Source organism: Neophocaena asiaeorientalis, unplaced genomic scaffold (genome assembly GCF_003031525.2).
Source record: "Neophocaena asiaeorientalis asiaeorientalis breed wild unplaced genomic scaffold, Neophocaena_asiaeorientalis_V1.1 scaffold245, whole genome shotgun sequence".
Taxonomy (NCBI): domain Eukaryota; kingdom Metazoa; phylum Chordata; class Mammalia; order Artiodactyla; family Phocoenidae; genus Neophocaena; species Neophocaena asiaeorientalis.
In genome coordinates, this window is record NW_020173953.1 from 1,824,397 (window position 1) to 1,839,127 (window position 14,731).

General features: G+C 36.4%; 1 protein-coding gene across 6 annotated transcripts in view; it reads left to right on the forward strand.

The window, feature by feature from the left end:
* Nucleotides 1-14,731, forward strand: part of USP16 (ubiquitin specific peptidase 16) — a 35,563-nt gene that overhangs the window by 13,369 nt on the left and 7,463 nt on the right. For 3 of the 6 annotated variants that reach the window (XM_024752885.1, XM_024752887.1, XM_024752889.1), the window contains 11 exons: nucleotides 471-658; nucleotides 1,218-1,313; nucleotides 1,898-2,028; nucleotides 2,339-2,426; nucleotides 3,470-3,548; nucleotides 4,901-4,992; nucleotides 5,345-5,401; nucleotides 6,311-6,487; nucleotides 8,642-9,302; nucleotides 10,949-11,043; nucleotides 12,424-12,561. In XM_024752885.1, coding sequence (XP_024608653.1) covers nucleotides 471-658; nucleotides 1,218-1,313; nucleotides 1,898-2,028; nucleotides 2,339-2,426; nucleotides 3,470-3,548; nucleotides 4,901-4,992; nucleotides 5,345-5,401; nucleotides 6,311-6,487; nucleotides 8,642-9,302; nucleotides 10,949-11,043; nucleotides 12,424-12,546 — 1,787 coding nt within the window. In that variant the 3' untranslated portion in view covers nucleotides 12,547-12,561. Of the gene's footprint in view, nucleotides 1-470; nucleotides 659-1,217; nucleotides 1,314-1,897; nucleotides 2,029-2,338; nucleotides 2,427-3,469; nucleotides 3,549-4,900; nucleotides 4,993-5,344; nucleotides 5,402-6,310; nucleotides 6,488-8,641; nucleotides 9,303-10,948; nucleotides 11,044-12,423; nucleotides 12,562-14,731 lie in introns of those variants that run through there. The other 3 variants (XM_024752886.1, XM_024752888.1, XM_024752890.1) reach the window with 2 other exon arrangements.

The following is a 14,731-nucleotide window of genomic DNA, read 5'->3' on the forward strand; positions in this document are numbered from 1 at the left end:
TTTAAAAGCTTGTTTACATTTTTACTGTCACAGTGGTATCTTTTGTGGAGCCAGAATTGTTTGTTCCTAACTTCAGGATTGGTTTTTGACCCTCAGACTTCATTTAAAAATTTATTTCATGTCCACATTCTTTATTTGATTGCTTTATACTCTGATTTTACAGGGTAAGATATGCTCATTTGTAGAAAACATTTGTGCATTAAAAAGGGATTTATATTGAAGCATATACTGTTTGGTTTCATTTGTCAAAGTAATGCTTACATCAGTTCTGAATATTTTTTGTTTATTGGTTTTTCTCTCTTGATGGTAATTTACTTATATTTGTAAGAAAACATTTAAAATCAAACAGGTGGCACATCATGTTATTAGGTAAAATTCACAAATTCTGGTCCCCAGTATAACTTTGCATTTGGTATGGCTGTGTTATACATTTTGCTAATAAGTCTTTTCTTCTTTTTTTTTTTTTAAAGCAGCAAAAGATAGTGGTAATATTGAACTTGAAAATAAAAAACTAGAAAAGGAGAGTAAAAATGAACAAGAGAGAGAAAAAAAGGAAAACATGGCTAAAGAAAATCCTTCCATGAATTCTACTTCCCAAATAACTGTGAAAGGACTCAGTAATTTGGGAAATACATGTTTCTTCAATGCAGTTATGCAGGTGCCAATATTAATTTTTCCCCCTTTAAGGAAATCTAGTGTTTTCCTCATAGGGTGTTTTTGCATATTTGCTACTTGTAGGCTTGAGCTTTTCCCTTGTAGGTAGTTTATTTCTATGTTTTCAAAAAAAAAACTCAAGGGAATGTTTACTTTGCATGACAGTAAAACACTGTGCTAAGCACTGGGGTGCAATAGGGCTCAAAACAAACATGGCCCTTGCCCTCAAAGAACTTTCACTTGGGTGGGGGAAACAGGAAAACCAAGTACAGAAACAAATGCCTAGTTGCACGTAGTGGTAAGTAGTGGCGGTGGTAGGGTAGCTACTTCATATTGGGTGGTTGGGAGAATGACCTTCTGAGGTGATGAAGCAGCTCAGAACTGAAGTATTTATGAACCAATTAGAGTGGGGGGAAGAGCATGAAGTTACTTTTTGTTTGACAGTCACAATAAAAATTGCAGTGATGATTTTCTGTTTTGGTAGAATAGGCACTTAAAAAACATTTGAATGAATTGGTTTGCCTTTAAATAATTTTCCCTTTCTTTTCCATACTACATTCCAGAATTTGTCACAAACACCCGTGCTTAGAGAACTACTAAAAGAAGTAAAAATGTCTGGAACAATTGTAAAAATTGAACCACCTGATTTGGCATTAACAGTACGTACTTTAAAATTTTCTTTTATTCAGTACTTTTCCTCTCTGAATAGCAGCATTTTAAATTATTTTTAAGAATTGATGTTCATTTTCACCTCTTTTGTTTATTTGGTTTTAAGCTACCAAGTTAAGGATTTTCAGGCTAGTGGAAATTTATAAGGGGCCTTTACATTTATTTGCTCTATGTATGCCATGTACTGCTGTGCTGAGTGTTTGGCTTCTTTCTTGGGAATGCTGTTGATGTTTGTGAAGCCCTAGGCATGCATTCTTATTTTTAACATCTTTTCAGGTGACTTAAATGCTATAGAGCCAAATGAATTTTACCTTATCCATTTTTATTATTTACATTTTGCTTTGGCTCTTTCAGTTCCTAGGTAGTAAGTTCCTGATAATCTAAAACAGTAGAACTGAATTCTTTATCAAAGTCTGTGACCAGAAGCCTTCTCCATCTTTTGATGTACATTTTGAGAATTTAATTGGGACAACTCTGTCAGGAACATAGGAATAAAGGTTGACTAGTTACATTTTGATAAAATAAATGATTCCAAAATTTGACTGAAGAAAGTAATTTTTATTCCCATATTCAGGAACCCTTAGAAATAAACCTTGAGCCTCCAGGCCCTCTTACTTTAGCCATGAGCCAGTTTCTTAATGAGATGCAAGAGACCAAAAAGGGAATCGTGACACCTAGAGAACTCTTTTCTCAGGTCTGTAAAAAGTGAGTATCTGTTTTGATTGTGCTTTCAGTGCATCAGTAGGATGCTGGGAAATAATATGAAAAAATTATTAGCTTTAGGGTTAATTCAGTAGATATATTAAAGCATGGTTTATTTCATTTGGATTAAAAAATATGTACTTTGTATGAAAATTAAATCTACTAAGGATGTTGTTGGACTAAACAAACTTTTGAGAAACTAGTGAATACTCCAAGATTTGGGATATGATCCTGAGATTTTATAAAAAAATAGTTTCATTTTAGTAGACTCACCATTGTTTTTCTTTTTTCTTTATTTTTCTTTTTTCTGTAGAGCAGTGCGATTTAAAGGCTATCAGCAGCAAGACAGCCAGGAGCTGCTTCGCTATTTATTGGATGGAATGAGAGCAGAAGAACATCAAGTTAGCATATTTTGACCAGTGTATTTTATAATCTGATCTTCATTAACTTCTTTGTCATTTGATGTCTTAAGAGTTATTAGAGCAGTGAAAACTAGTTGAGGCCATTATATTAAAAATTTTTTTTCTTCACCAGCCTTTTCAACCAGTATATTTTAATTATTAGAATGAATGAAGGAAATTAGAAATGAGTCTCCTTTTCATAATGCTCTACTTTGCTTGATGTTTACAGCGTTATTGTTCTTTAAGGGTTCTATTGTACTAGCCTATACCAGGAGAGCTATAAGGTACTGGAAAATGTGTGTCCCCCAAACGATTCCCAGTTGCAGCGCACCCTTACTCTTAATTCTGAGTGTGATTTAACACTGCTTTTTGAATCTAAGAAGTATTTTTATTTTGTAAGAGTCAGGGAACATTTGTATTTTAATTTTTTTGTTAATTACCAGGATATAAAGTAATTTGGGGGGATGTGGATATAATTAATAATAGTAATAACACAGTGATAACAACTAATATTTATGTTGCTCTTATTTTTTGTCAAGCACTGTTCTCAGTATTTTGTAAGCATTACCTTACTCAGTCCTCACAACCATTCTGAGTCATTTTCTCACTTCATAGATTATGAAACTAGGGTATAGAGAAGTTCAGTGCCTGGTTCAAGGTCATCCAGTAGTGATGGAGCTAGACTTTGAGCACTGGAGTTTGTCTTGTAGCTCTCATTATCCACTCTGCTTCTAGGACATGGTATTTCAGTGGTCTTTTCAAAGGAGGTGGGCATGTTCTGAAAAGCTTTGGTTTGAGTAGGTTAAAATCTTGAAATGATAAGATGGTGCCTTTGTACCCGGGTAAGTGATTGTTTTTTTAAGTATAATTCTTTTTAGCTCCTGGAATTAATTTTGAAAATGTGATTTTAGAAATATTAAGTTTTATTCAGTAAGTTTGGAGAGCTAATTAATTCTTGATCACTTTCTTGACTTGATTACATACTTTCTAAGGAAAATAACTATAAAATTTAATGGTATATATATCTATTTTATTACTTTTAGAGAGTGAGTAAAGGAATTCTTAAAGCATTTGGTAATTCTACTGAAAAATTGGATGAAGAGCTAAAAAATAAAGTTAAAGGTAATGTCTGAATTTTTGAACTAAAGCACTGTAGTTGAATTCCTCTGTACTTTAGGACAAGATCGCTAACACATGTATTTCAAATCCACAGTTATTAATAATTTATATTATTATCCACAGTTATTATAATTTCTCTTTATCTTCGTTGATTTAAAACAATTATTCAGTACTCCAAAGGTAAATACTTTAGAAAAATTTAACTTCTGGTGTATTCTTTTTATGCAATATTATGGTAAAATTTATAAACATAGAGCTAAGATGACATCACAGTTTTATTTTTCAAAAAGTTAGACTTTATTTATTTATTTATTTGGCCGCACCACGTGGCTTGTGGGATCTTAGTCAGAACAGCTAGTTCTCCGACTAGGGATTGAACCCAGGCCCTGGCAGTGAAAGCGCCTCGTCCTAACCACTGGACCACCAGGGAATTCCCTCAGAAGCTTAGACTTTAATTAGCAGTGATTGTCTTTGAGAGTTGTCAGCTCGTTTATTAATCATGGAGATAACTTTTTTCTTATTATGTGACCCTTGAAATGTGACTGATGCAACTGAGGAGCTAAATTTTATTTTATTTAATTCTAACTAATTTAAATGTAGGTGGCCCCAATGACTAGCAACTACTGTATTGTAAAGCACAGTTCAGAATCAACACACAGCAACTGTTTACCTCCTTGGTGCCATTGGTGCTGGCCTGGCCAGCAACAGAGAGGGAATCAAGCCTGTTTGCACTCTCTGTCATAAAATGTGTTTCTGTATAAATGACACCTGTCATTTGAATAAGGCCTACACATTTCATGTAATTAGAAAGTTGGACTACTAGGTAGTTAAATTATGTCACCTTATGCTAAACTTATCAAGGTTATTTCTGGGAACATAGAAAAATAAAAGGAGGATTTTATCTGAAATACTCTCCTGAGGGCTTTTTGTTTTTGTTTTAAGTGGAGTTCACAAAGCAAGTTACTCCCAAACTTGCTGCCGGTGTTAGAATGTTAGAGCTAGAAGCGAGCTAAAATAGCATTCTGTGTGTAGCTCGATCTGCTTGTTTTACTAGGTAAGATACTGATATACAGAAAGTCTCACTGACTCACAAAATTTATTTTCCACTGACTAGATCTTGGATAAGAACTTTTTTTTTCTTTTTCACAAGATGTGATTATGTTAAAATGTGTTATGTTTAGAAGTGGAGTATACGCTGCTGACTGTAGCATAAAAATAAAATTGTGGTAATTATGAATAGAGAAAAGTCAATAAGATAGGAAATTAAAATTAAATTTTAGGGTTAGATAGGTAAATAGTTTCGATTTATTTCATTAATTATATAAGGATAATTGATAGACTTTTTCCCCTTATAGATTATGAAAAGAAAAAATCAGTACCAAGTTTTGTGGACCGAGTATTTGGTGGTGAACTAACTAGTACAATCATGTGTGATGAATGCAGAACTGTAAGTAGATGTAGTACAGACTGGATTTATGCATTAATATTAATAATGTACAGTTTATCAGTTGTTTCTTTCAAAAACAGAAATGTCTAGTTAGTTTTATAAGATATTCTTTTTGAACTGTCCAAGTATGCATAGTTTTTTGCTGGAACTATGAGCACTCCTTATATCAGGAAGAAGTTATTTAATATTTTAATTGATTTCCCCTAACCCAGAGTCCTCAACACTGTGTAATTTTTCATTTCATTTTCCTAAGCCTTTATTTTAAAATTTAGCACCCCCCATGATTTTACTATATAATGTTTAAAATGAATCTTTTCCTCCTTTTTTACTTTTTCTTTTTTGGTTGGTTAAGGTCTCCTTGGTTCATGAATCGTTCCTTGATTTGTCTCTACCGGTTTTAGACGATCAGGTAAGACTTACATTTATTTAAGTAGATTTTTTTCTTTCCTGTGCTAGATTTATGGGGGAGGGCTTGCTACCTTTTCCAAGCTGTACATTACTAGGCCAAGCATGGAGAAATTTTTCTTAGTGTATATGAGACAGAAGAATTTTAAAGATTTGAAAAGAGAATGGGATAAATATATATATATTTAAAGAGTGTGTCTGGAATTATTTATAGATAATGAACTTGATTAGTTTACATATCAGGAAATATTTACTTAATATAAATTACTATTTATTTTCATTATTTAAGATTAGCCACAAATCCCTTATAGATTTAAGTTTATAAATGTTAAGAGAGTATCTCAGTTTTAAGCCATATTAATTTAGTTCCTATCAAGTAGTCATAGGAAAAAGAGGACATATTATGAGTATTGGATAAATCGTTTTTCAACTTAATATGAATTGGGGGTCCCTTTAAATCACTGTTACTTAGTGATTAAAGTCTTACTAAACTTACTCTTTTTTCTTTCTTTAAAACTGTCATTTGCATTCAAAGAAAGAAAAAAATGAAAAGGAATACCTGTAGTGGGACATGTAAATCACTTACCAACAGAGAGTGCATTTAGAAATAGACGTAATTACAGCATGATACAGCATGTGTCTAATACAACTCATTAAATTCCTTTCTATTACACTCATATGTTAAGTTGCCTTTTTTTACTGTTTTACTTGTTTGTTTGCTTGTTTTCTCAGTATGTGAAGATTGCTTTCTGGTGTTTGAGATGAATGAATTTTGTCCTGGACATGTTTCCAAACATTGTGAAAAATAAATCTGGTGTAAAATAGGAGTAGAAAACTATTTAGGTAACATGAAATCTCTTCACCAACAATAGTAAAGTTTTATTTTTGGCCCATATTCTCTCCATATTTTAAGAGTGGTAAGAAAAGTATAAATGATAAAAATCTGAAAAAGACCATGGATGATGAAGATAAAGAAAGTGAGGAAGAAAAAGATAATGACAGTTACATAAAGGAGAGAAATGATATTCTTTCAGGAACAAGTAAGCACTTACAGAAAAAAGCAAAGAAGCAAGCCAAAAAGCAAGCCAAGGTGGGTAATTAGGAGGAAAACCATACTTTTCTCATTTTAATTTTTTGAACTATTGAGTTTAAAGTCTGAGTGACATTGGTAGACATGTCTGTTATTTTATATACAGCACTTTCATTGGGCAATTACAGAATTAGCTCATTTAGTATTCTCTGCAGTGAAGTTTCTCTGAGTGTATGTGAAGAAAATGTGCTTTTTTAAAAAAATCTGCATTACTTGTGACAACTTTAAAAAAACTTTAGTTCATTTTCAATAACGTTTTGAGTTGCTAATACATTGACATTCAAAAATTCTCCCTCCTTGTATGACATAGATACTACTTTCATTAGTTTCTTATGTGTTCTCTAGGTTTTTTTGGAAAATATGATCAAGTACAATACTAATATGTAGTCTTGTTTTTCACTCCTTTTAAAAATTATGCACAGTGTTCTCGACCTTGCTTTTTGTTTGTTTCTGCTTAGATTGTTGGAGATCTTTACATTTTAGGACACAAAGATTCCTTTTTTAACCGCTGTATGGTATTCTATTTTATTCTATTTTAGTAGTAAACATACTACTAAATATAGTATAATAGATGTGCTATAGTTCATCTAACCATTTCTCTTTTGATTTAGGTATACGAACACCTATAGTCTTTTGCTATGATGGCCAGTGCTTCTGTGAATCACCCTATACATATGTCATCGATTGGGCACATTTTGAGAAGAGGGATTGTATTTGTGGTTTGATAAATTAATTGCCCTCCACAAAAGTTGTACCAATTTATATTCCCACCAGCAACATATGAGACTTGCTGTTTCTCCTTATCCTTGACAGCAGAATATTATCAAACTTTTAGATTTCTGCCAGTCTGATAGATGGAAAATAGTATCTCAGTGCAGTTTTATTTTCCATTTATTTTAATGTAAGTGAAGTTAAGCATGTTTTTATGTTTAAGGGCTGTTTGTATTTCCTTTCCTTTGAAGTATTTGCTTATATCCTTCCCCCATTTTTCTTTCCCGTGTACTATTTTTAACTGAAGCATATCAGAAAATTTTTGTATCCAGAGCCCTGTGTGCTGCCCTTCAGCTTTCTGGTATTATGAATTAGCCTCACAGGGACTATCCTTTTAGTGACAACTCAAAATGCTAACCCCTTGAGTCTTTAGGCATTCCAGTAACAGAAATCTAGATAAAATGCAACCCCCCCGCCCCGCACTTGGACATAGGCAGCAAATGGCAAAGAAGGTGATTTAAGTGGGTAGAGTATATTATTGTCCTCTGTATATGTGGCTTCCTTGCTTCTCTAGTTTTGGGCCGTTTCCCGGAATGTTTTCCTTCATCCCTCTGCTCATCCTTGAATTTTTGGTTTCTTTTTATACATCCTTGAGTTTTCAGTTTATTTTTATTTTATTACTTTTATTATAACTCACATGGATATATCCCTTCCTGGTGTGTGTGTAGACACTCGCCCCCTGCTTTAATACATGGCTACTTGGGTTCAACAGCCTTACTGCTCTGTCTAGATCAGAGACCATGTCTTGCACATTTTTATTTGCCCCCGTGTGACAATTTTTTGATGATTGGTGATGTTTTATCCCTGCTTTCAATCAAATAACTTTTCTTTTAAATGTATTTATTAAATTTATTTATTTTTGGCTACGTTGGGTCTTCCTTGCTGTACATGGGCTTTCTCTAGTTGCAACGAGCGGGGGCTAGGCTGCTCTTCATTGCGGTGCATGGGCTTTTCATTGTGGTGACTTCTCTTGTTGCAGAGCGCAGGCTCTAGGCATGTAGGCTTCAGTAGTTGTGGCATGTGGGCTCAGTAATTGTGGCTCGCGGGCTCTAGAGCACAGGCTCAGTAGTTGTGGCACATGGGCTTAGTTGCTCCGCGGCATGTGCGATCTTCCCGGACCAGGGCTTGAACCTGTGTCCCCTGCATTGGCAGGTAGATTCTTAACCGTTGCACCACCAGGGAAGCCCCAAAGAACTTTTCTCTATAATTTATTTGATCCCTGATAGTAAAGGAACTTTTAGGGTTGGAATTCTGGGAGTGAACTCTTCCTTATTAACTTATTTATTTTTGATTGATAAACAGGAAAACCTGATGTGATATGTGTACGCTTTTTCTCTTTCTCTCTCTCGTTTTTTTTTTTAATGTTTTGTACTTTTTACACAGAACCAACGAAGGCAACAAAAAATTCAAGGAAAAGTTCTTCATTTAAATGATATCTGTGCCATTGACCATCCTGAAGGTAATGAATGTGAAGTTGAAATGTCACTTCAGCGAGAAGTGGATATTAAATCCAACCATATTTCACAAGAGGAAGTTATACATAAAGAATATTGTGTTAATCAGAAAGATTTGAATGGCCATGAAAAAATGATAGAAAGCATAACTGACAATCAAAAATCCACAGAGGAAGTAGATATGAAAAATGTCAACATGGATAATGATCTGAAGGTTTTGGCATCTCCTGCTGAATGTACTAGGAATTTAAATGGTGCCTACATGAAGGAAGGGAGCAGTGGAGAAGTGGACATTTCCAGTGGATTTAAGAACCTTAACTTGAGTGCTGCTCTTCAACCTGACGAAATAAATTTAGAGATTCTGAATGACGATCATACTCCCGGGATGAAAGTATATGAGGTTGTAAACGAAGATCCAGAAACTGCTTTCTCTACTCTTGCAAACAGGGAAGCTTTCAGTACTGATGAATGTTCAATCCAACATTGTTTATATCAGTTCACCCGAAATGAGAAACTTCGAGATGCTAATAAACTGCTTTGTGAAGTGTGCACACGGAGACAGTATAGTGGACCAAAGGCAAATATAAAAGGTATTCAGATTCTTTCACAGAAAGTAAAATTAATGTTTAGGGGTACATTTTGCACTGTATCAGTAGAGTACTACTGTTTTAATTGTATCAGTGTTTGGATGGTGTCAATAAGTTCCCTTTTCCCAAAATACTGTGTAAATTTTTTTTTTTTTTAGAAGATGTTGGGGGTAGGAGTTTATTAATTAATTAATTTATTTTTGCTGTGTTGGGTCTTCGTTTCTGTGCGAGGGCTTTCTCTAGTTGTGGCAAGCGGGGGCCACTCTTCATCGTGGTGCGCGGGCCTCTCACTATCGCGGCCTCTCGTTGCGGAGCACAGGCTCCAGACGCGCAGGCTCAGTAGTTATGGCTCACGGGCCTAGTTGCTCTGCGGCATGTGGGATCCTCCCAGAACAGGGCTTGAACCCATGTCCCCTGCATTAGCAGGCAGATTCCCAACCACTGCGCCACCAGGGAAGGCCCCTGTGTAAATATTTTAATAGAAGGATGGATAAGCAGAACTTTGTTGATGTGGCTAGTACTCTGTGGCATCCCAGCAGCAGTTAAAGTGGGACAGTTTGCTCTCTGATACCACTCCCTGTAGGGAAATCATCCCAGTGAGATGTTATCACAGCAGGCTCCTTAACAGATAGGGGCTGTTTCTTTGTATCCTCAGTTTCCTGTCATTTGTGATGAGCCTCATCTCTCTTGCATCCAGAAAACCACACTTTTAATTCTTCAGCGTGCTAAAGTGACGTGCCCAGTGCAAGGTACTGGGAGGACAGTGCTTTCTTACCATCTTCTTCAAATACAGAACAGAAAGATATTAATAATCCCCCTCCTACCCCTGCCCCCACCTTGTTTTGTTTTTTGATCTTGGGTAAGTGGGATAGGGAGGCATCATAGATTCCTAAGGATTCTTGCTAGAATTGTTGAAACATTTAGAAAGTCTAGCTTTTTATTTATTTACTTGTTGATACAAAAAGTAAATTGTGTTGATTTTATAGCATTTCTGTTTGCTTTAGAGCCAGTGTACGTGAACTGTGGTTTGCAGGCTAAATTTGGCCTGCTTCTTGTTTTTGTGTGATCTCCGAGCTAAAAATATTTTTTACAGATGAACATTTGAAAATTATTTTATAGTAGAAAACATGAACTTTGAACCCTAATTGTTACCTCTCCAAAAATGATTCCATTCTTCTTTTCAGTAGACTGCAATCATACTCAATTATTTTATTATAGTTTGAATTCTATAAAATTTGTGTATTAATACATACAAAATATCCTTGATTTTGCCTCTCGGTCCAAAAAGCCTAAAATATTTATTATTTGGTTCTTTCCAGAAAGCGTCCTGATCCTTGCTTTAGATGTTTGGAATGATTTTTTTTTTTTTTTTTTTTTTTTTTGGGCCTCTCACTGCTGTGGCCTCTCCTGTTGCGGAGCACAGGCTCCGGACGTGCAGACTCAGCAGCCGTGGCTCACGGGCCCAGCCGCTCCGCGGCACGTGGGATCCTCCCGGACCGGGGCACGAACCCGCGTCCCCCGCATCGGCAGGCGGACTCTCAACCACTGCGCCACCAGGGAAGCCCCTGGAATGATTTTATAGCAGATGTGAATGCTATATAGAGGTCTAAAATGATCCTCACACTGCTAAAATTGCTTTCTTTCTGTAGGTGAGAAGAAACACGTTTACACCAATGCTAAGAAGCAGATGCTAATTTCCCTTGCTCCTCCTGTTCTTACTCTTCACTTAAAGAGATTTCAGCAGGTACCCCTTGTTCGTTACCTAAAATTTGTTTTAAATATGTGACACCTGCTTTATTTGTTATTGTCTCAACATATTACTGTGGTTTTTTTGGCTTTCTGTTATTTCTTAATTCTAACTTCAGAGAAGTAGGAAAGTAAAATAATACATATGTTTATGTTACCACACAAAAGGGGTTTGATGAAGATGCATGTCAAGGTGGAAGAGAAATTTAGGCACAATCACACCTCAGTTTTACTAGAACTCATGTTGCTCTTTTTAGATATATTAGCATTTTACTTTAATCTTATTTTCAGGTTTAGAGAAAGAAGACCAGTTTACTAGTTATATCTCACACTTGGGAAATTTAGTGATCTGTGTGGTATCTTATTTTTACTGACCCTTGATAAAAAGGCATTGATTGGTACCTTGGCTTTACATCATTTTGGTGACTCCATCTTTTCTGGAAGACTTTTTCCTATGAGCAGTACAAGTTGTAAATTCAGTTCGAGTCCCAAAGTACCTTCGTAGTGTTTTCTCTTCTGTATGAGTTTGACTAATTGGGTGGGTGTCTATGAACAGTTCACCAAGCTTGGTTAGAAAGTGAGGCTGAAAGTGTATGCTTCACAGAAGAGTATTCTGCTGTTGCCGAGTTGGTTTTTTTTTTTATGTTTATTTTTTATTTACTTGTTTTATTTTTGGCTGCTTCGGGTCTTAGTTGTGGCACATGGGCCCTGTAGTTGTGGCATGCGGACTTAGTTGCCCCGTGGCTTATGGGATCTTAGTTCCCCGACCAGGAATGGAACCTGCGTCCCCTGCATTAGAAGGCAGATTCTTAACCACTGGACCACCAGGGAAGTTCCTGCTATTGCTGACTTTTAAGCACTCAAAACCTGTTGTCTAATCTGGCTTTTCCAGATGCCTAAAGCAGAAACATTGAGAGTTTTCTTATAGGAGCAGCTATCTCAATGTGTTGGACTGTGTATGTATGTACCCTGCATTAGAAGGCAGATTCTTAACCACTGGACCACCAGGGAAGTTCCTGCTATTGCTGACTTTTAAGCACTCAAAACCTGTTGTCTAATCTGGCTTTTCCAGATGCCTAAAGCAGAAACATTGAGAGTTTTCTTATAGGAGCAGCTATCTCAATGTGTTGGACTGTGTATGTATGTATGTATGTGTGTGTGTGTGTGTGTGTGTGTGTGTGTGTGTGTGTGTCTGTTGCACTTAGCAAAAACAAATCAACTGGAAATCAATTAGTAGTCAGGGGGATAGAGTCTTCTAAGCAGATTGAACTAGGGCTAGATGTTAGTGTTCTTCTGGGCATTGGGGTGGGACTATAGTTTACATAACATGTACAGCTTTTCCAGGAAGAGAACTTAATGTATTATCCTTCTTTTATAGGCTGGTTTTAACCTACGCAAAGTTAACAGACACATAAAATTTCCAGAAATCTTAGATTTGGCTCCTTTTTGTACCCTTAAATGTAAGGTAGGTGGAACTTGCCTTTTTGGGAAAATCCTTTAAAGGGAAATCATAGCTTATTACCAAATACTCCAACAGCAACTCACATATGTATGAAGTTGATAGGAACTACTGAGTAGACTGGGTCTTTGATCTTTGTACCTTTATAATGTCAAGATCTGTGATGAATCATGTTGAACATTAGGTTGTTATTTCAGTTCAACATTTTTTTGAACCCCCATTATTGTGGCAGACGTCTTGGGAGCTGAGGGCATATAACTAAAGATGAGCAGATATATTAATGGATAATCTCAATTTAATATGGTTGAGTGATAGGATTGGTATACACAGAGCAGGGGTGATATGCACTTAACCCAGCATGTTGGTGGTTCAGGGAAGGCTCTGGAGGCTCTGCCTCAGAGGCTCTGCCTCAACTGCTACTTCAAGGAGTAAGACTTAGTGTAATGAATCAAGAGGAAGCACATTTTCCAGGCAGAGGGGACAGCAGGAGCAAAGGCAGGGCATGTAAAGTGGCACAGCGGGTGCCGGGGACTGTCTGTATAAGCAGGTCTAGAGCTTACAGTACAAGGTCTGGGAACGTTAGGAGATGAAGCCAGAGAAGTGAGAGAGGAATGAGGTTTTGGAAGATTATCGTGATGAGAAACTTGGGCTTTATTAGGTATGCAGTGGGGAGCCACTGAAGAACTTAAAGCAACAGGGTGACACAGCCAGGTCTGTATATTACATAGGTTACTTGCTGAAGCAATGGAGGCTGGATTTTAGGAGGACAAGAGTAGAGGCAGGGAAGTTAGGAGGCTGTTGAGTTAATTGTCAGTAGATGATGACAGCCTAAACTAGGGCTGGAGATGAGGAGATTGAAGGAATATTTCAGGAGGTAAAATTAAGACTTTTGATCTCTTGCCTCTGGAAGATGAGGCAGAGGCCTTTAAATGGATGCTGAGGGTGCTACAGAAGGAGTTGAGTATGATTCCCAGGGCCTGATTTGAGTGTCTGGGCAGTTGGGAGTGCCATAAATTGAGGTAAAAAACACAGGAAGAAGAGCAGGTTGGGAGGCGGAGAAAGGAATAATAATAAGTTCAGTTTTGGAAACATGGAGTTTCAGATAGTTTTGAGATATTCATGTGGCTATGTTTAGAAAACATTTGGATGTACATGTCTGAGGGCCAGAATAGAGGGGTTAGGGCTGGAGATAAGGATTCGGAAATCAATACATAGGTGGTGGTTAAAACTATGAGAGGATAGGATCTCTTGTGTAAACAAGGAGAGAGAAAGAAGAGATACTTAATGACAGAACTCTGGCGAGCATCGGAGTGTAAGAGGTGTAGGTGGAAGAAGACACCACCGAGGATATCAGCGAATCTCCATGTTGAAGAATTTGGAGAATAAAAGAAGCTATACTGTTGTTCTTTATTCAGATTTTAAATACTACAGTGAATTGTCATTCTTTTTATGTTACTACCATAGGCCAGGGCCACTTTTGCTGGTATATGCATACTTCAGATATTTTGGCTTCCGTTCCAGACCACAATAAAGCAAATATTGCAATAAAGCAAGTCACACGAATTTCTTGGTTTAGTGCATATAAAAGCTATGCTTACACTGTATTGCAACCTGTTAACTGTGTAATAGCATTGTGTCTAAAAGAACAGTGTGCATATCTTAGTTAAAAAATACTTTATTGCTAAAAAATGCTAACCATCATCTCAGCCTTCAGTGAGTTGTAAGCTTTTTGCTGGTGGAGGGTTTGAAATATTTTGAGAATTATCTGTGACACTGAGACACCAGGTGAGCAAATGCTATTAAAAAAATTGGCACCGATAGACTTGCTCAGTGCAGGATTGCCGCAGACCTTCAATTTATTAAAAAACGCAGTCTCTGTGAAGCACGATAAAGCAAAGTACAGTAAAATGAGATATGCCTGTAAATAGAAATAGCTCTGGTTGGATTAGTTTTGAATATAGGGTCGTCAGGAATCCATCTTTTGCCTAAAATGCCATTGTCCTGTGTTCAGGTTTCAAGGAAAGGGTTAAGTGGCCTCAGTGTCAGAATATCAGAGAAAAAAACTAGAAAGTGTTAGACAGTATAGAGGTCATGGTAAATTTTTTAAGAAGTGTTGGTAACTTCAGTAGGTTGAGAAATGAATGAGAATATTAGAGATAGAGCATATAGATACATTAGAGCTTTTGCTGAAAAGGAAACGTGGTGCGTCAATGAAGATTTTTTTTTT